Here is a 22,825-nt window from a genome sequence, read left to right on the forward strand (position 1 = left end):
CATAGCAATCCAGTACGGGCTTTCCAAGGAGTTACTCGTGAGTTTGAACAGCCGGCCTTGTGGTTCAAAACGACCTTGCAGTCCTGTACTGCTAGTTAGCACGATTAGGAATCCTGGTGTGGCATTGTAGGATAAGCACTAGACTGGTAACCATAAGGTTGGCAGTTCAAATCCACCAGCTGCCCCCTAGAAACCATACACAGGGTTGCTACCTAACAACAATAGTTAGCACAGAGCTAGTTGCCCCAATAGACTATGTTGCCATTGCTGTTAAGTGCCATCGAGTCAATTCTGACTCATAGTAACCATGTATAAGGTTTCCAAGGAGCAGGTGGTGGGTTTGAACCATCGACCTTGAGATTCGAAGTCCAGTGTTGATCCTACAGCACCTCCCCAGGCCATAGATGAAGAGAATCTGGTCTCCTTTCCTAAACCAGTTCTTTAACTTGAGACATGGGTTTGCTGAACTTAACTTTTGTATTTCCTTCCTGGTATATTTCAAGGTGGCTTTTTTGACAACCCCTGCACCCTAATACTAGGAGTATTTTTTTTCTTTAGAATCTAATCTCAGATTTAAACCAAAAGCGATCTCTCCTTCCCTCCCTCCCTCCCTCCACATATACACACCAACTGAACTCATCAAGCCATCTGCGTTCTGAGATTTCAACATTAGAAATACAAATCACCAACCTAGGAACCATCTCTGAACAGGGAAGTGGGGCAAAAACTCCAAATTGAAAACAAAGCCAAGTTTATTGCATGTGAAAAGCAGTCACATGAAATGAAAGAATAATAGTCAGGAACCATGAAAATAGACATTGTGTGTATTTTCCATCCTGCTATAGAAGGCTACTCACTCTTCACTCTCATGCACTGCCATCTGGAAAGAAAGCACACTTGTTGGTTTATGTCAGAGACCAGAGAGATATTCCCTCCCCCACCCTCTTCCACATCATCATGGAGTGTTCTGACACATTTTATCAAACACAAGGGTATTTATTCTTTTGGGCCTCAAGAAAATACAAAATTACATGTTGTTGTTGTTTAGTGCCATCAAGTCAATTCCGAATCTGCAACCTTGTCTAGAGTTCCCAAGGAGCGGCTGGTGGGTTCAAACCACCAACCTTGCAGTCCAGTGCATTATCCTGCAGTGATACCACAATTGTATACCTACAAGAAATTCCTCATAGCCTGAGAAACTGGCCCTCAAAACTCTTCCATTAAAACAGCCCCATACTCAGTCAGCAGCAATCTGCCTACCTGGGTAGGGACTGACTACGCAAATCTCAGGGCCATGGTGGCGCACACTGTAGGATAAGCACCAGATTTCTAACCGCAAGGTTGGTAGTTCAAACCCCACAGCCACTCCGTGGGAGAAAAATGGGGCTTTCTGCTCCAGTCAAGATTTACAGCCTCTGAAATCCTATTCAGGGTCTCCATGAGTCAGAATTAATTTCACAGCAGTGGGTTGGGTAGGGTTTGATTTTTGGACTCCTGGTGTGGCACTGTAAGGTAAGCACTGGGCTGCAAACCCTAAGGTTGGTGGTTCAAACCCACAGCTGCTTCTTGGAAGCCTTGTACAAGGTCTCTCTGAGTCAAAACCCACTCAATGGCACTTAACGACACTCAATCGACTCTGGAAGGCACCCACACAGTGGCCAGAAGAGGGCGCTTGAGAGCTCTCAGGGGGACAAAGTTCACGCTTTTTCAGGAGAGTGTTTTTGCTCTCATTTCTTTTCTCTTCTTTTGTTTTAACTGGGTTACTTTCCCTTATCTTGCCGTCAAGTCTATTCCAACTCCTAGAGACCCAACTGGACTGCCCCACATGGTTTGGAAGGCTGGGTTTGGGATCTTTACAAGAGCAGAACTCCATATCTTTGGGTTGAACCACGAACCTTTCAGCTAGCAGCTGGGCTCTTGACCACGATGCCACCAGGTAAGTATATAGATAACAAAACATTTGTCATTTCAACATTTTTGACATTTGTCACTCAGGAGTCCTGATGTGTAAGATAAGCCTTGGACTACTAACCACAAGGTTGGCAGTTCAAATCCACCAGCCACTCCTTGGAAACGCTACGTAGGGTCACTGAGTCAGAACTGACTCGACAGCACTCAACAACACCTCAGTAGCATTAATAATGTCCATCATGTGGTGTAACCATCACTACTCTCCGTCTCCAGATTTTCCCATCATCCTTCACTGACCCCTCAGCAGTGCCTCCCCTTCTCCCTCTCTCTCCTTGGATATTGCTAGCAAGCTTTGGTCTCTAGACACTTGCCTATTGTAGCTATTTCATATATGTGTCATTGTTGTTAAGTAAGTACAGTGAAGTCAGTTCCTGTGTAGGGTTTCCGAGGCTGTAAATCTTTATGGGAGCAGAAAGCCTTATCTTTCTCCCACTGAACCTAGTAGATTTGAACTACTGACCTTTTGGTGAGCAGCCCAACTCATAACCCACTAGGCTACCAGAGCTCCTTCCTTCATACACGTACGTGGTGGTGGTTATTCACCGTGGAGTTGGAACCGACTCATAGCGGCCCTGTGCAGGGTTTCCAAGGCTGTAAATCTTTACAGGAGCAAAAAGCCTCATCTTTTTCCCACAGAACAGCTGGTAGTTTCGAACTGCTGACCTTGAGGTTCACAGCCCGATTCGTAACCACTATGCTATGGACCAGGAAATACATGTCCTGTTGTGCCTGACTTATATCATCAGCAGCACGCATCCCAGGTTGTTCCAGGTTGGAGCATGTATCAGAACTTCATTTCTCATCGTGGCAGACTATACATATGAGGGGGCTTCAAAAAGTTCGGGGGAAAAGGTAATGGAATTTTTCCACAAACTTTTTGAAGCCCACTCATACGTGCCACACTTTGTTTATACATTCGTCTGTTGATAGACATGCAGGTTGTTTCCAGAGAGTCTTTAATTTTTTAATGTGACCTGCAGATCTGGGATCTAGCTGTGCTCTGTCACAGCTCAGATCATGACATTAAGCAAGCCCCTTAAAACAAATCTTTCTGAGTCTGAGATTCCCCATCTCTAAAACAAAGGGATCTCTAAGATTCCTTCCAGCTCCAAACATCCGATGGTCACTGTGGATTCCACCCCGTCACCCAGGAACACATAGCTGCTGCCCTCCATTTCGTGCACAGCGAGGACTCACCCTGCTGGAGGAGAAGTTTCGGGTCTTAGCTCGAAGCTTATTGACTTGAGATTCCGCAATATCAGCTCGCTCTTCGGCCTCCTCGAGCTCATGCTGAGCTTTTCGGAATTTGGTGAGATGAACATTGGCTTGTTCATCCTAAAACCAAACAGCCCAGGCCAGTGAGGTCAATGTGTCCCTCCCTCACTGAGAAATGGTTCTGAAGCCACAAATGGATAGAACTTACAGCCTCCTCAGCCTGCCTCTTGTAGGATTTCACCTTGACTTGCAGTTTATCCACCAGATCCTGCAACCGTACCACATTCTTCCTGTCCTCTTCACTCTGAACATGAGGACACAGGACTGTAACTACAGGGGACGGGGGCATTGTTGCACAAGGCTGACACTTTCTACCCAGAGACGTCATGGTGGGATTTGCATTTTACAGAAAACATGAACCAATTCTGCCTCATGGCAACCCTCTGTGTGTCAGAGTAGAAATGGGCCTTCTAGGGTTTCCAGTGGCTGATCTTTCAGAAGGGGATCACTAGGCCCTTCTCCTGAGGCGTCTCTGGTGGATCCAAGCCACCAATCTTCCATTAGTGGCCAAGTGTCCGTACTGCCCGGTGATCCCTCTTTCTGCTTACCTGGTACGTTAACTCCTTGACCCGCCGCTCGTATTTCCTCAGGCCCTTGACAGACTCAGTGTTCTTCTTCTGCTCCCCTTCAAGTTCAAACTCCAGCTCTCGGATCTGCGGGAAATGGTTGGGCCATCATCAGTCTGGGGCTGTAGCCTGAAAGGGAGAACTCTGGAAAGTTCTGCCTCCCGTGGTGGGATTCTTCCCACAATTACCCGCGTCTCCAGTTTCTGGATCTGCTTCTTGCCTCCCTTCAGGGCCAGCTGCTCAGCCTCATCCAGACGATGCTGCAGGTCCTTCACCGTCTGCTCCAGGTTCTTCTTCATCCGCTCCAGGTGGGCGCTGGTGTCCTGCTCCTTCTTCAGCTCCTCAGCCATCATGGCCGCCTGAAAAGCAACCAATTAAACCCACCAAGAGTTAAGTGTGTTGGAGCTTAAGTCCCAGTTATGGCCCAAACCTGGGTATCACAGAGAACCAAGGATGTTCAAAAGCAAAACGGACAACAGGTAATATAATGAGCAAGCAACCTTTCCACCATGACTATGAGAAGAGCTCCACCAATTTTAGGAGATGATACCCACAAGGATTGGATTGCAGTGATTTCTTCCCTTTCTTAAATGGGCCTCCTTGGGACCTTCATTCCACTCTGAGAAAAATCTCTCATTTTCACTGTTGAATAGAAAGTAACTACAGATATTCCCTCTCTTTGAAAGTTCATTTTTCACACCACTTGGCTTTTATGAAAGAACTGTTGTTCGCTAACTGAAAGATCCAAAGAGGATTTTTGCTTTTACCAAAACAAGTGTTCAGCACCCCGCACAGTTATAGTAGGGTCCCCAACTTCCTTCCTCAGAGGCTACACTCAGCATCTCAGCATTAAGCCATCATAGCTCTGAACTGTGTCTGTGAGCTCTTGTTCCGGTTGCTGCCAAGTGCTGTGAAGTCAGTTCCAACTCATAGCGACCCTGTATAATGTTTCTGAGGAGCAGCCTGTGTGTTTGAACCACCAACCTTGCGGTTAGCAGCCCAGTGCTTATCCTACAGTGCCACACCAGGACTCCTGTATGTTAGGGTTATATTAGGTTTTATGTGCTGTTTAGTGACTTTGGTAGGTTTTTTTGGGGGGTTTGGGCCTGCTCAAAAATGTTTACATATAAATGAATATTAATTGCATCTTTATCTTATGCCATTTCAGTTTCTGAGAGTTTCATAGGAACGCTGTACTTTCAGATAGTGGGGAAAACCTATTATTTTCAAAGATCCTGAAACTTAAAGGAGTTTGATCTGATTTATAGGATAAGCACAGGACCATCAGGTTGGTTTGAACCACATGGTCGGTGGTTCAAACTCACCAGCTGCTCCTTGGAAATCCTATACTGGGTCGTTATGAGTCATAACCAACTCTACAGCACTTTAACAACAACAACAAATCATAGGCTTGTGTGCCGTAGGATAAGCACTGGACTTCTCACCACAAGGTCGGTGGTTAAACCCACCAGTTGCTCCTTGGAAACCCTGCACAGGGTTGCTTCAAGTCGAAGCCAACTAACTCAACAGCACGTAACAACAATCACAGGTTTGGGAATAGGGGTATTAAAGGACGGCTTCATGAAAAAGATGAAGCCATCTGCTCTCATAAAGATTTGGTGGTGGTGGTTATGTGCCGTGGAGTCAGTTCCGACTCATAGCAACCCTGTACAGGTTTCCGAGGCTGTAAATCTTTATGGGAGAAAGCCTCATCTTTCTCCTGCGGAACAGCTGATAGTTTCGAACTGCTGACCTTGCGGTTCGCAGCCCGATTCATAGGATTCGTAACCACTACCCTACCTGAGCTCCTACCATAAAGATTTACCGTCTTGGAAATCCTAAGGAGCAGTTGGACTCTGTCCTATAGGTTTGCTGTGAGTCAGAATTGACTTAATGGCTCTGGTGGGGTGGGGGGGAGCGTCTTGAGACTTATGGGGTGTGAATGTGCTGAGCAAGTTGAAGCTGAGTGGTGATGTTCTCTCATCCACAGCAGGTGGCGCTGTTGTAGCTGTGTATGTCAGGGAGAAGGCCAGCTACGAGATGCAGGAAGGGGTTTGATTGGCGGTGTGAGGGAAGCTGGCTCCCTGGGAGGTGAAATTTGGTGAGGTATTAACATGAGAGGGTCTCGGTTTCATATCTGGAATAAGTTAAATGTTGGAGGAAAGATGAACACACCTCTTAAGACATATAAAGAAAAAACCAGAATAGAATCCCTTTCTATCCTTTTTTCATGCTCTTATTTCTCATGGAGTTGTAGTGTGGTGCTGTGGGTTAATGCACAGGACTGCAGGGTTGGTTTGAACTGCAAGGTCAGCAGTTCAATCTCCAGCAGTCACTTCTCAGGAACCCTATACATGGTTGCTATAGGTTGGAAGGGACGCAACAATTATTTCTCATGCCCTCCTTTGAAAACCTGCACAGTCAGGAAGAAGCTGAGTTTGAGGAGAGTTGGAGCAGAATCCACACCTCATGTGTCCTGGGAGAGGCCCCAGCCTGTCTAATAGCATTAAACTCCAGTTTGAAGCAGGGAGGAGACTTTCATGCATACTAATCCCAGCAGCCAAACAATGGGCAGGAATGAAAAACCTTACATCTGTGATTGACTTCTTTGCTTTCTCTTCAGCATTTCTTGCATCCCTGCTGGCGTCTTCAACCTCACTTTGAAGCTGCGCGAGGTCTGTCTCCAGCTTCTTTTTGGTGTGAATGAGGCTGGTGTTCTGGGACAAGAGATGTGGTGTTAGCCTGGTGGATTGGCCTAGCTGGCACCTCTTGTCTGTTCCTCTCCCTCCTCTTACCTGAGTGTGCAGCAGCTGCACTCTCTCATTGGAATCTAGCAGCTCTTGTTCAGCCAGTTTTCGGGCTCGCTCCGTCTGCTCCAAAGAGGCCCGCAGCTCCTCCACCTCGGCCTGCAGCAGGCTGCCTCTGCGCTCCACAATTGCCAACTGCTCCTTCAAGTCCTCCTGGCCCCGGAGAGCATCATCCAGATGGAGCTGGGTATCCTAACCAGAGGGAAGAGGAAAATTCCACGTGAAGTTGAGGCATGAAGACCACTAGCCTAATCCACATCTTCAAGTACGTATCACGGAGTCTTCTCAAACCTTCAGCTGTCCCTGGACACTCCGAAGGTGCTTAAGGGTCTCGGCAGCCTGGCGATTGGCGTGGTTCAGCTGGATCTCAATTTCATTCAGATCTCCCTCCATCTTCTTCTTGATCCTGATGGCCTCGTTCCTGCTCCGCACTTCTGCATCCAGGGCACTTTGCATCGCCTCCACTGTCCTCTGGTAGTTCCTCTTCAGTTGCTCGTTCTCTTCGTCTTTCTCAGCCATCTTTCTGTCGATTTCCGCTTTTACCTGAGTCAGTTCAAGCTGGATTCGGAGGATCTTGGCCTCTTCGTGCTCAAGAGCAGCCTTGAAAGAACAAAAACAACACAGAAAGACCCCAGTGGCGCTACAGAGCCTGCCATACTACCCTCTTGGGTAACACTACCCTTTGGGGGAATAGTCAGTGGGCTAGTCCGAACTCCAGACAGTGGTGGTTCAGTGGAACAATTCCATGTGGGAGAACCACATTTGAGTGCTGGCAGGTGTGGCCGTCGCCTGTCTGTCAGTGCAAGCTTTTGTGTTAGTTTGGTGCTTAGCAAATTTCATCAGAACTTTCAAATTAGGAAGTCTAGGAAGAAAGGCATGGCAATCTGAGTCTTAAAATTGTTATTAAGTGCCATCAAGTCGGTTCTGACCCATAGCAACCCCATATAGGGTTTCCTAGGAGTTACTGGTGATCTGGTATCATAGTGGTTACAAATCAGGCTGCAAGCTGCAAGGTCAGCAGTTCGAAACTACCAGCTGTTCCACAGGAGAAAGATGAGGCTTTCTGCTCCCGTAAGGATTTACCGCCCCAGAAACCCTGTTCAGGGTCGCTATGAGTCAGAACCGACTCCATGGCACTTAACAACAACAACTGGTGATCTTGACTCGCCGACCTTACGGTTCAAACAACTTTGCAGTCCAGTGCATTAACCCACAGCGCCACACCAAAATTAACCAGTAAAAACCATATGGAACACAACAGTCCAATTTTTTTTTGCATGGGATCACCCTGAGTTGGGGACCAACTGAACAGCAGTTCACCACAACACGACATTCCTAACTCTAACTCAATACTACTTAAAACTACACAGTGGCAGCTGTGATGGATTCATTCAAACGTAGCAACGATTGTGAGATTGGTGCAGGACTGGGCAGTGTTTCATTCTGTTGTGCATCGGGTCACTATGAGTCAGTACCAACTCAATGGCACCTAACAACAACAATTTATCTTCAGTGCAGAGATAAAATCTGTTCATTGTTATGTTTCTGATAAAACCATCAAACAATGAATCCATATTTAAGTCATTGTCCTGGTGTGGCGCCGTAAGATAAGCACTGGACTGCAAGCCACAGGTCAGCCATTTGAACCCATCAGCCGCTCTTTGGAAACCCTATACAGGGTCACTATGATATGAGTCGGAACGGACTCAATGGCACTTAGTTAGCAACAATGAGATTCCTAAGCTTCAAGCACTTTATATTTTTAATGCATCTAAGATCTTCATAGAAATCTCATTTTTTACCTCATTTTAGTACAGTGCCTTTCTGCAAGACATTCAACATCATTTACAAACATTGTATCATTTTCCTTATGGCGGCCATTCAATTTGACAGGAAAAGAGCAGGCATGAGGAATATGGTTTTACAGAAGCAGAAATGGGGCTGCTGAGTGGGGTCAGCGAGCCCCCAGACCACAGCTCTGGTGTCATCGCATGTGTACCCACTGCCCCTCCCCAGGGTCCATGCTCACCTCTGCTTCCTCAAGAGCCAGCTGGACGTCAGCCTTCTCCAGCTCCGTCTGCTTTCTGGATTTCTCCAGTTCGTGGATGGTTTTACCATTTTCAGCGATCTGTTCTGTGAGATCTGCTATCTCCTCTGCAAAGAAACAAGTTTCAATAACAGGGTTTGGGCAGGATAAGCACCAACTAAGTGCTTTTTAACTAGTTTATTATAATTTTAAGAATTCATGTTTCCTAAAATCCTGGTGTGGCGCTGTTGGATAAGCACTGGACCGCAAGGTCTGTTTGAACCACAAGGTCGGCAGTTAAAACCCACCAGCCACTCCTCAAGAGACTGTACACTTGGTAACTATGCATCGGAACCGACTCCATGGCCCTTAACAACAACAACAAAATTAAGATACTGTATATGTAAAACCAACCAATTGCCATGGAGTCGACTCTAACTCATAGTGACCTATGTGTGTCGGAGTAGATCTATGCTTTGCAGAGTTTTCAATGGCTGATTTTTAAAAGAAAATGGCCAGGCCTTTCTTCTTAGGTACCTCTGATTGAACTCTAATCTCTAATATTTCAGCTACAGCCAAGCAACATCAACCATTTGCAATGCCACGGACACTCCTGTGTATATATAAGAACCAAATCCATTTCCATCCAGTTGATTCCATGACAATCCCCATGTTACAGGTTAGAACTGCTCCATAGGGCTTTCTTGGCTGTAATCTTTATGGCAACAGATTGCCAGGTCTTTCTTCCACAGCACCACTGGGTGGGTTTGAACCACCAACTGCTAGGTCAATTATTGTTGTTGTTAAGTGCCGTCGAGTTGGTTCCGACTCATAGTGACTCTGTATAGGATTTCCAAGGCTGTAAATATTTTGCAGGAGCAAAAAGCCTCATCTTTCTCTCAAGGAGCAGCAGGTGGGCTCAAACTGCCGACTTTATGGTTTGCAGTCCAATACTTATCCTACAGAGCCACCACGCTCCCATTTAGGTGAATAGCCAAATGCAATTAGTTTATGTTGCCCAGTATAACCCCTCTAATGACAAACATTTTCTGAGCACACAGGTAGGGACCAAGTGGTCTAAGGAATGATCAAGTAACAGAGTCATACCCATTCTAGCACACTGTCTGACCATGCAGTGTGAAGGTAGGTTTCAAACTACTTACGCTCTAGGTTCTTATTTTCTCGTTTCACAGTTTCAAGTTGATCTAAGGCTTCCTCATAGGCGTTCTTCAGCTTGAAGAGCTCTGTGCTCAGCGAGCGAGATTCCTTTAACGACGCTTCCAGCTCTGCTTGGCTCTCCTCACACTTTGTCTTCCACTCGGCTAGCACCTGAAACACCAGGTTGGGAGGCATTCCTTTTACTAGCATGTCTCCAAACGTCCATTCAATAGCACAAGTAGGGGGAGTATTCTTGGATTAGGGTGAAACATGGAGTATTCTTGGATTAGGGAGAAACATGGAGGTCTCTCTTGCCTGGCCCCTTGTTCTTGATTATTAGACCAACCAAGATTTTGTTTCATAAATTTACTCAAGATAAGCAGCCAGTCACAAGTAAATTTGCTTCAATAAGCAAATTGATCCTTTAAGAAGGAAATCAACTGGGCATATGCTGCACTTTTTAATATTTCATTAAGACTCAAATCATCCTTGCTTACCACACTGAAAGAAGAAGGGCTTCCAGAAAACTTTCTCATGGTGCCTAAATTAGATTCCCACATGTCAACCCAGCAACATGGGGGAAGACAAAATGTTTCAGACTGAACAGCACTGCAAAAATTCATTTGCTTCCAGTGACTGTGTTTAAAAGGGTGTTTAAAAGCCCTCTCCTATTCCTGTTCTGGTTTACAGGTGAGGAAACCACATCCCAGCAAAGTTCAGGGACCTGGCCAAGGTCACAGGGCTAGTGTGGGAGAGTCTAGACATTCCAGTGTGGGGCAGACCACTCACCTTGTCAAAGTTCCTCTGCTTCTTGTCCAGGGCAGCGGCCAGGGAGTTGGCTCTTTCAACATCAACCATCAGGTCCTCGACCTCTCCTTGCAGCCTCTGCTTGGTCTTCTCCAAGGAAGCACATTTGGCATTCACTGCCTCAACCTGTTCCTCAGAATCTTGAAGGCGCTGAGCAAGTTTTTTCCTAAAGGAAGATCAGCAAAGGAAATGCTATTTAAGTTGCCAGGCTTGAACATCTCGATTCATCAGGTTGGAATTGCTAATCTCAGTGATTCAAATACACCCACTCCTCTTTCATCCACAAAACTTCCAAAGACCAGGTCATTATTTGAAAATCAGTTATGCAGAAACGGAGGATGACCACTTCACCTCACCTGTACTGATAATGGCCACCTCACTCCTGCAGAGGTCTCCTGCCATGGTCTCCTCCCCTTCTCCCACAAGGCCCCCAGGAAAGCTCAGCCCCCATGACCACCCACAGGGGAGCTCTGGCTAGTCTTCCAGAGCTAGAACGGTCCAAGTGCCACCCCTTCCCCATCACTGGGGGCCCCTCCTTTTCCTGTCCTCACCATATTTTCAGATGGGTGACCCCAGTTCATTCTCTCAATGACCCCCAAATGCCCTTGGTGGCTGTCAGGCCCAGGAGACTCCCTTTTCATGGGTGGGATGGGTGCCATGTAGCGGGGTGCATGCTGACCATGAGGTTCCCTGTCCCCTAGTCTGAACATCCCCTAACTGTCACTGGGCAGTCCTGTCCCCTCTTTGTCCTCATGTCCTGTGAGGATGGACACTCCAGAGCTTCCACTGAGGTTGTGATGACCAAATCTGGACTCTGCCCTGATCCTTAAACTGCAGCTGCTGCTGACCCCTCAATCGCTGACCGCACCCTCACCTGGATAGTGTCTTGCCTTTGCCTATGTTCACCCCGGAGGGAGCATCAAAAAGTGTAACGGGCTTTCCAAGTGCCACAAATGAGGTCTCACAGGCCCTGGGCACCCGAATGTCCCATTTCAGGTCTCCTTGTGACCACAGTCGACCCATCCCTGATGTCCCTTGGGGCTGGAGCTGGGGCTAGATCCCAGGGTCCTGCTTCCTCCTTGCCATGAAGACAGTCCACCATCAGGACACTGGTTGCCACTGTCCGGGCCTCAGCCCCAAGACCCCAAGACCCTCCAGGCAGCATCCCGTCCCCACCAGCCTCACTCCAGCCCTCCTCCATTCTGCCCTGTACCCTGGTAGCTCAGAGAGAGCACGCCCCCCTTCCCTCCAGGGTGGTAAACATGCACAGGGGGCCCACCAGTCAGGAGCCTGTCAAGGACTTAGGTGTTCATTACTGCCAGACTGGTGTCGTTAATGCGCACAGTGGTTGGAAGTAGATTTGTTACTATTGGCATAATGCAAAATGTCAGATAATGAGATCATCGATAAGTGAGGAAGGAGTAGGCATACTGTTTTGCTTCCATCTGTCCAAGAGAATTTCTTGTCTGCTAAGAATCCATCATCAATAACTGCCTTGTCTCTAACTATGATCAAAGCTGTTCTTCTTAATGAAATGTGTCAGGTCCCTCTAATGAAACAGTATTGCATTCAAAGAGAAAGGAGATGAGGAAACATCTATTATCAAGACAAACTCATCCCCAAGTCGTTCTATAGTCAGCCCTCTGGCATGTGATTGTTAAAGGGTTCCAGTGCTCCTAAAGACAGACAGAGTAACATACTTAGCCTCCTCCAGTTCCTCCGTGCGCTGGATGGCGTCCGTCTCGTATTTGGTCCTCCACTGGGCAACCTCCGTGTTGGCCTTGGACAGCGCCCTCTGCAGCTCAGCCTTGGATTCCTGCTCCTCCTCATATTGTTCCCGCAGCAGGTCACAGTCGTGACGGGAGGACTGCAGGGCGTGGGCCAGGGCGTTCTTGGCCTGTGGAAGTAGATTCAAATCAATGCCTTGTGCATGATGCAACCCAAGCCTGCTTCTGCTGATGTCATCTACTGAATAAAATGGCTTTAGTTTCTGCAGGTGCTATCTGAAAGGTGGGTCTGGAAGCATTCCCTTATAAAATATACCTTGTTCTCTTCTTCTAGCTGCCTCTTGAGCTCTTCTATTTGTTGGGTAAACGCCTGCTTACTTCTGGAAAGATGGGATACGATGCTTTCCTTTTCTTCCAGTTGACGGCCCAGTTCACCTGTGTCCAGAGGTAAATATTTAAATTTTATTCACAAATACAACGTGTTCTAAAAGCTGGGGAAAACATAAGTGATAAAATGTAGTCCCTTCCTGGGAGGGAAGGGAGATGTCCAGAAAAGGGAAATTAAAAGCACAGCTTGATTTAAAAAAACAAAACATGGTTGGGGGGAGTAGGTAATCTTACATTCCAAGAACAGAGGCCCCTAGGACCATCAAGAGAGAAGAGCATGAGCGGAATGTGGGACTCTATCCAGAGAAGCAGTGACACCAGAGATGGAGGCAGAGGTGAGCACATGGAGAAAGGGAGCAGCTGAGGACTCTAGCCTCATGGAAAGAGAAAGGCTGTGTGCTGGTGGCCAGGAGGCAGGCTCACCCTTTGGTTGCTTAAATGATTCCTGAGTGTTTTTGTGCATAGCACCCCCCACCACACCCCCCCCAAAAAAATACCCAGAGGAAATAGAAGCAAATACTGTTGAATGATGATGCATGGAGGGGATTGTAATCATTGCAATAAAACAAAATACGATAGGATGTGTGTAAAATTGATGTTCTCCCATGTAAACTATCACTCAATTCATAATAAAAACTAAAAAACAAAAAGTGATCAGCATGTAAAAAATCACAAACAAAACACCATGATTATACACTACTGGAAAATCAGAGTGACTTCTACCCTTGGAGAACAACCTTGAATGTGAAACCTCTTACAGTGTCGGCATTTCCTGTGCAATGCTTACCCGCTTCCGTTTGCAGGCGAGACTTCTGGGTAGTTAGCTCACTCAGGGCCCTCTGAATTTCCTCATTCTTGCTCCGGGATTCACTTAGTTGATCCTCCAGAGTTCGGCATATCTTTTCAAGATTTGCCTAAAGGATTAAGGTGGGGAGTGGGAAGGAAGACATTAAGCCAACATTCCGATTTTCATAACCACAGCGATAGAGCTTTCTTGTCAAAAGCCCTGGGTGGCATCCCGCTCGGAGCACCTTGGATTTCGAAACGCTTTCCACGTTGCTGGAGAGGTCATCGATCTCGAGCTTGAGGTCGCTCTTCTCCTTCTCCAGCTTCTGCTTGACCCGCTGCAGGTTGTCAATCTGCTCCCCGAGCTCCACCGTGCTGTCCCCGTGTTTCTTCCTCAGCGCGGCAACCGTAGCCTCGTGCTGCAGCGTGGCCTCCTCCAGGTCCCTGCGCAGCTTCAGGAACTCGGTCTCTCGCTTCTTGTTCAGTTCGATTTGCGTGGAGGTGACGCCTCCCGCCTCTTCCAGCCGCTCGCTCAGCTCCTCCAGTTCCCGGGCGTAGTCGCTGCGCTGCTTCTCTGCCTTGGCACGGGTTGCCCTCTCGGCCTCAATCTCTTCCTCCAGCTCTTCGATTCGAGCCTGCACAGGACAGACACACAGCCAGTCGCCCCAGAATGACCGAATGTCAAGAACGGGCTCCTTTCCATTCCCATTAGATAAACAGATTCTTGGACTTCTCCCAGACAAGGGTGAATGTTGTCATTTCCTTTAGTATGCCTTTGGGTTTTTTTTCCCCCTTCAGCCCCCAAAGTGGTTATTACCCCTGAAGTAACCAATTCAGGATCTTTTCCCATTCTATTAAACATTAACCAAAATTGTCTTAAGTATGTATTTGTTTTTTTTAGTTTATGGAGAACATGTGCGACACTACTGTTGATGCTGTGTGCCATCCATAGTGACCCTATCTAGGGTTTCTGAGAGTAGCTAGTGGATTTGAACTGCCAAGCTTGTAGTTACCAGTCCAATGTTTATCCTATAGAGTGCCAGCCTAGAACAAAGGGAACCAATGAGACAGGAAAGACCCACGACCCTGCCCATGTGCTCCACCTGGCTCACAGCAGACAGCATCCAGCTCACTGTGTGTGACCAAACCCAGTGCCTTGGAGTCAGTTCTGACTCACAGCCACCCTATGTAAGGGCTCCAAGGCTATATAAACCTTTACCCAAACATCTTTCTCCCATGGAGTGGCTGGTGGGTTTGAACCATTGACCTCGTGCTTAGTAACCCAATGTCTAACCTACATTGGAAAGGAAAATTCCCCCTTACCTGGAGTTCTTTGATTTTCTTCTGAAACTGGAGGCCCAATGTCTGCTCATCTTCCACTTTGCTTTGTAGTTGACTATATTCAAAATCCTTCCTGTAAGGAGAAACACAGACCACATGAAGACAAACTATCTGAGAACTTGCCACATTGTAATCAGGGCTTGGGGCCCTTACTTCTTGAGTCTTTCATCTAGTTGCTGCTTGTCATTCTCCAGATCCAGTATGGATTCCTGGGCCAGCTTCAAGTCTCCCTCAAGCTTCCTTTTGTTCCTTTCCAGGTCCACACGGAGCTTCTTTTCTTGTTCTAAGGAGCTCTCCAGCTAAAAAGGGCATTGAGAATCAATGTCTTACACCAAGAGGACCCTTGGAGGCACTTCCAACCCTGAAGGTCTAGACCTCCCAATGAATGTTATTTACTTACATCATCAACTTGTTGTTCTAGTTTGGTCTTGATTTTACTCAAAGAATTGACTTTGTCTTCTTCAGCTTGGAGGTCATCCAGGGTCTGCTGGTGGGCCTCTTGGAGGGCTTTCTTCTCCCTGGTTAACTTCGCTATTGTTTCATCCAACCCGGCAAGTTCCTCAGTAAGGTTTTTAACCTAAGAAGAAATCACAACCTATTGTAAGAAGAAAGAAAGTTTCAACAACCGTGACTACATCAGGCTAGAAAGACCTACAAAGAGAAGACCTTGTTCTCCGTGGCATGCTTCTCCTTTTCAACCTTGGCCAGTGTCAGCTCAAGGTCATCTATGTCTTTCTTGAGCTCTGAACATTCATCCTCCAGTTTCCTCTTCTTGGCCGTCAGCTCAGCATTGATCTCCTCCTCATCCTCAGCTCTCTCTGTCACCTCTTTGATTTTGGCCTCGAGTTGGAACTTGGCTTTGATCAGCTGGTCACATCTTTCCTCTGCATCCAACAAGTTTTCACTTTCCTTTTAAAAAAGACGATTGTAACATCATTTATTAAGATAATGTGTGTGCTATTCCAGTAGTTTGTTATAGATGAAGTCCTTTATAAAGCATTCCAGCTGAAAAGTGAAAATCCCTGCCAATGGCCCAGTTTTCCTAAATAATCAAATCTAGAAATTAAAAAGAGAAAAAATTTTAAATACTTACAGCTTGCACCTGGAGCTGCAGGTCATTTTTCTCTTGTACCAATGTTACCAATTTTTCTTCTAGCTCCTTCCGTTTGGCCTCTGACTTGGCGAGTTCTTCTTTGGTTTTTGCGAACTCCTCCTTCATGGTGGCCATCTCCTTCTCGGTCTCCGCACTCTTGAGAAGGGGCTTGATCTTGAAGAACAGCTTCATCCAGGGCCAGTGTTTGACATTCATGAATGAACGAATGTTGTACTGAATGCAGAAGATGGACTCCCTAAAAGCAAAGTCTTGGTTATTCCCCAAAAGGGACTCATCCCTTTCCCCGCCCAAAGAGCTCATGTTTGAACAATGATGCTGCTGGACCTTCTCTGCACCATCTTCTGGAATTCCACACGCATGAGAAACCCTCTGCATACAGCTTGGGTGCGGGTGATCAGTTTGGCCAGGCGGTCATCCCGCATCTCTTCCAGTGTTCCCAGCAAGCCAGCCTTGAAGAACACCTGGTGAGGAGTTGAGGGGAGAAGGGTGACGTGAGTCCGTTTTCTGGAGGAGTTGGTAACTAAGCAGCCAACATCTGTCAGAACAGATGCATTACCTTGGTGTGGCCAAACTTGTACTGAGTGTGGTCAATGTCAATGGAAGCCAAGAGCTTTTCGCAAGCCTTCTTGCTGTCGATGAATTGTCCCTCGGGGATTGCACTGGCATTCAACACTCGGTATCTGCCATTGTTGACACAGAAATCATCACAGATGCTTAGCATAAAGAGATGGCGAGCATCTCTTCCACTAAGGCAATGAGCTCAAGGTCCAGAGTGGTAAAGAAAGTTGCCCAAAGCCACACAGCTAGATGATGGCCTAGAATGGAGACCCCCCTGACTCTTAACTAGTACCAGTAACAGTACCAGTTCTGACTCATGAAACTCTAGATGTGTCAAAGTAAAACTGTGCTCCATTGAGTTTCCAATGGCTGCTTTGGAGGAGGGTTTTCCTCTGAGGCACCTCGGAGATGCCTTGAACCTCCTCACTATTGGTTAGCAGTCATACAAATGAACCATATGCACTTCCCAGGGATCACCCTGATTCCTAGGCCAAATTGTATACAAGTTAAGCTCCTGAGAAAAGAAGAAGAAGCAAGTATCACACTTTTGTCAAGTGGTAGAATATTCATGTTTATAATTGTTCTTTTGATAAAGGTCTTTTCACATCTATCTTTGTCCCTCTCAAATTATACCATTTGCGTATCTCACTAGGAAGCATGTAGGACCTTTACATGACACACCTTTGTTTAAAATCTCCATAGAGAATTCTATTTGGGAATCCTTTCCTGCAAATGCGGATGCCTTCCAATACACCGTTACACCGCAGCTGATGGAGGACAAGGCTGTGTTCCATCGCCCCTTAGAAGAGAAGCCAGAAACGTGAGCATCACACACAACTTCTTCAACACTGAGCGCCACCTGGAGAGTCGGCGGGTGTCTTACCTGGGGTTTTGGTTTCGTTGGGAATGATACAGCGCACAAAATGAGGGTGAGTCGTTCTTAAATTTGACATCAGCTTGTTCAGGTTTTCCTAAAAGAAGATTAAATTTGACGGCTTATTTTGTTGTTGCTTAGTGTCGTCAAGTCCGTTCCGACTCATAGTGGCCCTGTTTAGGGTTTCCAAGGAGCAGCTGGTGGGTTTGAACTGCCGACCTTATGGTTTGGAGTTCAGTGCTAATCCTACAGTGCCACACCAGGAGAAGCCTAGAAGACTTTACAAATCTAATTTGTGATGAAATATAAGATACAGGCTTTTAATTCATTATGAATTATCAGAAATAGCAAAATGAACTCCTTCTTTTAATTCTTGCCATGGTTTGGAGTGAACTTAGCGGCAATGAGAGTGGTTTGGGGTTTTTTTGGGATATGGCTAGAGGGGGTGACAAACCAGAGACTAACATAGTACAAAATTCTTTCTGAAATCAACTCAAGGATGTATCTATCTAACTCTCCTGGAAGCATGGGGTATCATTTTATCCTTACAACATCAGAGTGTACTGACGATCCACCTTCCAGCCCAGGACAAAATGGTCATTAAATTCTGGACCTGTCTTTCTTAGACCTCCTGATTCTATATTATTATATTCTCATTCAACCTTACTAAGTGACAGCAAATAGATCAGGACATTACTCTTCTACATTGTCCATTTTGAGATGGTATAAACCAATCACAAACAAGCAAGCAAACTGTGTGGCATTTTCTCCTACCCTGAAAAGGGCAGACACGGTCTGGAAGGAAGAACCCTTCTTCTTGGCAACTTTCTTCTTCCCACCGTCCGCTGCAAGAAATGAAAGGCAACACAGACTGTTAGCATAAGGAACAAGTGACTGGAGACAGCATGAATACAAGACCTTTCTGAGAGTCCATTACCATCTGTTGTAGCAAAGGTGGCATAGAGGTGAGCCAGAAGCCTGTTTGAGGACTTTTGGTACAGCCCGACCACAGTCTCATTCAGGGGATCCTTGTTTTTCTCCAGCCAGCCCGAGACACTGTAGTCCACTGTGCCGGCGTAGTGAATCAGTGAGAAGTGGGCTTCAGCCCTCCCCTTCACCACCTTGGGCTTTTGGAAGTTGCTGGACTTGCCCAGGTGTTGGTCGTACAATTTGTTCTTGAAGGAAGTGTCTGTAGCCTTGGGGAACATGCACTCCTCTTCCAGGATGGAGAAGATGCCCATGGGCTGGATTTGAAGACACATGGAGTAAGTATGAATGGTAGTAATGATCAGCAGAATGAAGGAGAAGAAGCTACTGAGTGGAGAGGTGGAGAGGGGAGGATACCTTCTCGATGAGTTCAATGCAGGCCGCCAGGTCCATCCCGAAGTCGATGAACTCCCACTCGATGCCCTCCTTCTTGTACTCCTCTTGCTCCAGCACGAACATGTGGTGGTTGAAGAACTGTTGCAGTTTCTCGTTGGTGAAGTTGATGCACAGCTGCTCCAGGCTGTTGTACTAACATCAAAATATAATGTTAACATGAGAAGTCCCACTTCTTTCAAAATCAAACGCCCATCAACATTCCTTCTCCTGGCCTCAGGCTGCCACCAACTCATTTAGTTAGGGTCCCTTCAAAGTCCAGCTGAGGTCACTTCACGGGACTTTTTGGACTTCCCACTAGAAGGTGTTTCTCCCTTTTCTGATTAGCCAGGGTCTTTGAAATTACTTAACAACAACAACAAGGCATCTCCTAGAAGTCCTGGTATTGCACTGTGGGTTAATATGCTGGACTACAAAGTCAGTTTGAACCACAAGGTTGGCAGTTCATGCACACCAGCTGTTCCTTGGAAACCCTATACAGGGTCGCTCTGGGTCGGAACCGACTTGACATCACTTAACAACAACAGCAGGTATCTCCTAAGGAGCTCTAGTAGTGTAGTGATTACAAGCCAGGAGCTAACCTCAAGGTCAGGAGTTTAAAACTATCAGTCATTCCGCAGGAGAAAGATGCTTTCTGCTCCCATACAGATTTACAGCTTCAAAAACCCTATACAGGGTCGCTAAAATTCGGAACTGACTCCACAGCACATCACCACCATCACGGGGCAGCTCATGAACACCAACCATGTTCTGTCTTATTTTGTGGTTCCCTGGTGTGTGCCTTATGTGTTTCTCTGCTTCCTCTACCAGGAGTATTGTAGTTAGGTTTAAGCTTATCGGTTCAAGCTCACCAGCCACTCTTAACAACTAAGTGAATAATTGCGTTTGTCGTCTTTTGTTTTGTTTTGTTTTGATCCATTTGACAACGTTCTCTGAAATTCCACTTAACAGGAGCCACCCTCTCTCTTAAAATCGCACAAACCCCTCCTTCCTAACTGGAACTTCCATTCCACCTCCATCAGTTAGTTGATACCTTCCCTCTTACATTTAAAAAACAAAACACAGTTTTGTGTTTATTGAGTCCAGTCTGACTCCCGGCTACGTCATGCATGTCAATGTAGAACTCCGCTCCCTAGGGTTTTCATGGTTGGTTTATTCAGAAGCAGATTCCAGGTACCTCTGGGTGAACTCAAGCTTCCAGCCTTTTGGTTAGCAACCAAGTGTTATCCATTTGTACTACCCAGAGACTCCGTCTTTCCTATAGGCTGATGAGAGACAGCCTCCAAACCCAACACACACACAAAGCCGTATGAAAACACAACATGGCTATAAGTAACACAAACCTCGAAGATTTCAAACCCTGCAATGTCCAAAACCCCGATGAAGTGCTGTCTCGGGAGCTTGGTGTCCAGTTGCTGGTTGATACGGGTGACCATCCACAGAAACAGTTTTTCATAAACAGATTTGGAGAGGGCATTCACGGCATGGTGCACCTGTCAGGGGAAGAGAGGCTGATGGGTCACTCACAAGTCCATGGGTACCTGCGCCCCTGCCTGGCCCCAGAGCAGCCCCTCACCTGATCCACAGTTTGGCCTTTGGTAACATACTCATTCCCAACTTTCACTCTGGGGAAGCACAAAGCCTTCAGGAGGTCTGATGAGTTCAAGCCCATCAGGTATGCTGTTTTGTCAGCCACTGTTAGAATAGAAGGGTAATTATGGAAGGGCGCTCCAGGTGCTTGGAAAAGCAGAAGAGCGACTCCAAAATTCCACCAGGTATTTCAAAGCTTGGAGAGGCCCACTACTGTACGGTTCTGTGCTTTGGGGTTTTGTTTTTTTCATCCTGAATAATACCCAATGCAAATGAGTATTTCATTTTTCTTTTTTCTGTCAACACTCACCATTTCTTACCAAAATGTTTTCATTGCCCCAAATAGAAACTCTGCACACATTAAGCAATAATTCCCTATTTCCACCCCCACCCCCAGTCCCTGGTAATTACTAGTCTATTTTCTGTCTCTATGCATTTGCCTAAGGAGCTCTGGTGGCGTAGTGGTTACGAATCGGGCTGCGAACCTTAAGGTCAGCGGTTTGAAACTACCAGCTGCTCCGCGGGAGAAAGATGAGGCTTTCTACTCCCGTAAAGATTTACACCCTCGGAAACCCTGTACAGGGTCGCTATGGGTCGGAACCGACTCGACGGCACTTAACAACAACAACAATGCATTTGCCTAGTCTAAATTTTTCTTGTAAGGGGGATCCTACAATATTTGCCCTTTTGTGTTGCCTCAATGTGTTTTACCTTCCATATCCCTAAACTGCTTATGAAGCCCCAGGGTGATGAAAACGGTTCTGAGGTTCGAACCTGCCAAGAGGCTCTTCAGAAGACGGACCTAGTGATCTGCTTGTGAAAACCCAGTGGAGCACAGTTCTACTCTGACACATGGGGTACTCACGAGTAGGGATACACCAGGCAGCAACTAACAACAACAACAAAACTGCTTCTATGTGGCCAATGGAAACAAAATCACTGAGAATAGGAAAGAGTTTCTGAAAAGGCAGGATCAGAGTCCAGAAAACCCCGGACACTTCTCACTGTGTCTGAAATAGGGATATTCCCTGTGATTTTGCAAATGTGGATGCCAATGGTACCGGAAGCCATGTGAGCCAGGTGGAAGAGGTACCAGATGATGTCAGCGGAGCCATTCCGCTCCTAGCCCCACACCCCCAAACTCTGGCTTCCGGTTCATTGCCTTGGTTTTTTACCTTCCGTGCCATCTGGCTCTGCCTGCTCCTCTCGCTGTTTCTGCTTGAACTTCATGTTCCCATAATGCATCACAGCCCCGGTCAGCTTGTAGAGCCCAGATTTCTCTTCTGGGGTGAAGCCCAGGATGTCAATGGCACTCTGGCATTCACAAAACAGTGCGTCGATTGTTGTCCCGAGTGATGGAAGAGGAACACTCCCCCCCCACACACACACACACCTTTCTCTGGGCCCCTACTTACATCTGTGGCCAACAGCTCCTCAGCGTCGTCAATGCTGGCCACCAGGATCTCCCCTTGGCTGATGAATGGGTAGTCGTAAGGGTTGGTTGTAATAAGCAGCAGCTCTGTAATGATAAATAGTCTGGGATTCTATAGATGTGAAGAACGTATCCACCTAGTTGGTTTGAGCTCCTACACCCTGAGCTGGATGTCCACAGGTGTTGAAAGCTTGACTGAGTCTACCCAGAGACATGAGGAAGAAAGGTTTGGCATTCTACTTCTGAAAAATCAGCATTGAATGGAACACAGTTGTATTCTGACTCACAATCAATTTCATAGCAACTGTTCTTGGTTTTTCTTCTTTCTTTCTTCAAATTTTTGTTTTTTTTCTTAACTTTGGTCTGTGCTTTTACTGTTGGATCCCAAATTGAATTTTGAGTGAGTTACAATTTTGTTTTTAGACAGCCTCATATACTCAGCTGTGGTTAAAGGGAAACTCCAGGGAAACCTTTGCAAGGTGTGTGTGTGGCACTGTAGGGTAAGCACTCCACCACAAAGTCAGTTTGAACTGAAAGGTTGGCGGCTCAAACTCACCAGCTGTTCCTTGGAAAGCCTATACAGGGTCGCTATGACTGGGGACATACTGGAGGGCACTTAACAACGACAAAATGCAAGGTAGTGATGAAGCCTCCAGAGACCATTTAAATTCTGTTGCTTTGCATATATTCATATGCCCACTATTCAGTGCCCAGCAGTGGTTGGGAAAGACTAATAGTGGAAACTGACTGGGATGGGTTAGGACTCATGAATGGGCTCATGAAATGGGTTCATGAGCCCATTTGTGTATACTGTTGTTGTTAAATGTCTTGGAGTTGGTTTCAGCTCATAACAACTCTATATAGGTTTTCCAAGGAGCAGCTGCTGAGTTTCACTTTGCAGTTCAAACTGACCTTGTAGTCCAGTGCTTATCCTACAGCATCACACCAGGATTCCCTATGTAGTATTTGTTGTTGTTGTTAAGTGCTGTCGAGTGGGTTCCAACTCATAATGACTTTGTGTAGGGT

At 46.5% G+C, this 22,825-nt stretch overlaps 1 protein-coding gene across 1 annotated transcript in view; it reads right to left on the minus strand.

Annotated features, from left to right (window-relative positions):
* Nucleotides 1-853: 853 nt before the first annotated feature.
* MYH3 (myosin, heavy chain 3, skeletal muscle, embryonic) overlaps nucleotides 854-22,825 on the minus strand; it is a 28,845-nt gene continuing 6,873 nt past the window's right edge. Inside the window, exons 9-39 of the mRNA XM_006863430.1 lie at nucleotides 21,783-21,886; nucleotides 21,543-21,681; nucleotides 20,354-20,472; nucleotides 20,121-20,270; nucleotides 18,742-18,912; nucleotides 18,335-18,641; nucleotides 18,172-18,242; nucleotides 17,407-17,494; nucleotides 17,205-17,322; nucleotides 16,522-16,645; nucleotides 16,290-16,426; nucleotides 15,945-16,200; nucleotides 15,518-15,760; nucleotides 15,252-15,428; nucleotides 15,005-15,150; nucleotides 14,834-14,924; nucleotides 13,756-14,145; nucleotides 13,512-13,638; nucleotides 12,654-12,772; nucleotides 12,311-12,507; nucleotides 10,593-10,776; nucleotides 9,809-9,974; nucleotides 8,649-8,773; nucleotides 6,911-7,219; nucleotides 6,608-6,811; nucleotides 6,404-6,529; nucleotides 4,001-4,171; nucleotides 3,795-3,899; nucleotides 3,395-3,490; nucleotides 3,169-3,306; nucleotides 854-880 (exon numbers count right to left, since the gene is read on the minus strand). Coding sequence (XP_006863492.1) covers nucleotides 854-880; nucleotides 3,169-3,306; nucleotides 3,395-3,490; nucleotides 3,795-3,899; nucleotides 4,001-4,171; nucleotides 6,404-6,529; nucleotides 6,608-6,811; nucleotides 6,911-7,219; nucleotides 8,649-8,773; nucleotides 9,809-9,974; nucleotides 10,593-10,776; nucleotides 12,311-12,507; nucleotides 12,654-12,772; nucleotides 13,512-13,638; nucleotides 13,756-14,145; nucleotides 14,834-14,924; nucleotides 15,005-15,150; nucleotides 15,252-15,428; nucleotides 15,518-15,760; nucleotides 15,945-16,200; nucleotides 16,290-16,426; nucleotides 16,522-16,645; nucleotides 17,205-17,322; nucleotides 17,407-17,494; nucleotides 18,172-18,242; nucleotides 18,335-18,641; nucleotides 18,742-18,912; nucleotides 20,121-20,270; nucleotides 20,354-20,472; nucleotides 21,543-21,681; nucleotides 21,783-21,886 — 4,925 coding nt within the window. The remainder of the gene's footprint in view (nucleotides 881-3,168; nucleotides 3,307-3,394; nucleotides 3,491-3,794; nucleotides 3,900-4,000; nucleotides 4,172-6,403; nucleotides 6,530-6,607; nucleotides 6,812-6,910; nucleotides 7,220-8,648; nucleotides 8,774-9,808; nucleotides 9,975-10,592; nucleotides 10,777-12,310; nucleotides 12,508-12,653; nucleotides 12,773-13,511; nucleotides 13,639-13,755; nucleotides 14,146-14,833; nucleotides 14,925-15,004; nucleotides 15,151-15,251; nucleotides 15,429-15,517; nucleotides 15,761-15,944; nucleotides 16,201-16,289; nucleotides 16,427-16,521; nucleotides 16,646-17,204; nucleotides 17,323-17,406; nucleotides 17,495-18,171; nucleotides 18,243-18,334; nucleotides 18,642-18,741; nucleotides 18,913-20,120; nucleotides 20,271-20,353; nucleotides 20,473-21,542; nucleotides 21,682-21,782; nucleotides 21,887-22,825) is intronic.

The sequence above is a fragment of the Chrysochloris asiatica genome, unplaced genomic scaffold (assembly GCF_000296735.1).
Source record: "Chrysochloris asiatica unplaced genomic scaffold, ChrAsi1.0 scaffold00054, whole genome shotgun sequence".
Lineage (NCBI taxonomy): Eukaryota > Metazoa > Chordata > Mammalia > Afrosoricida > Chrysochloridae > Chrysochloris > Chrysochloris asiatica.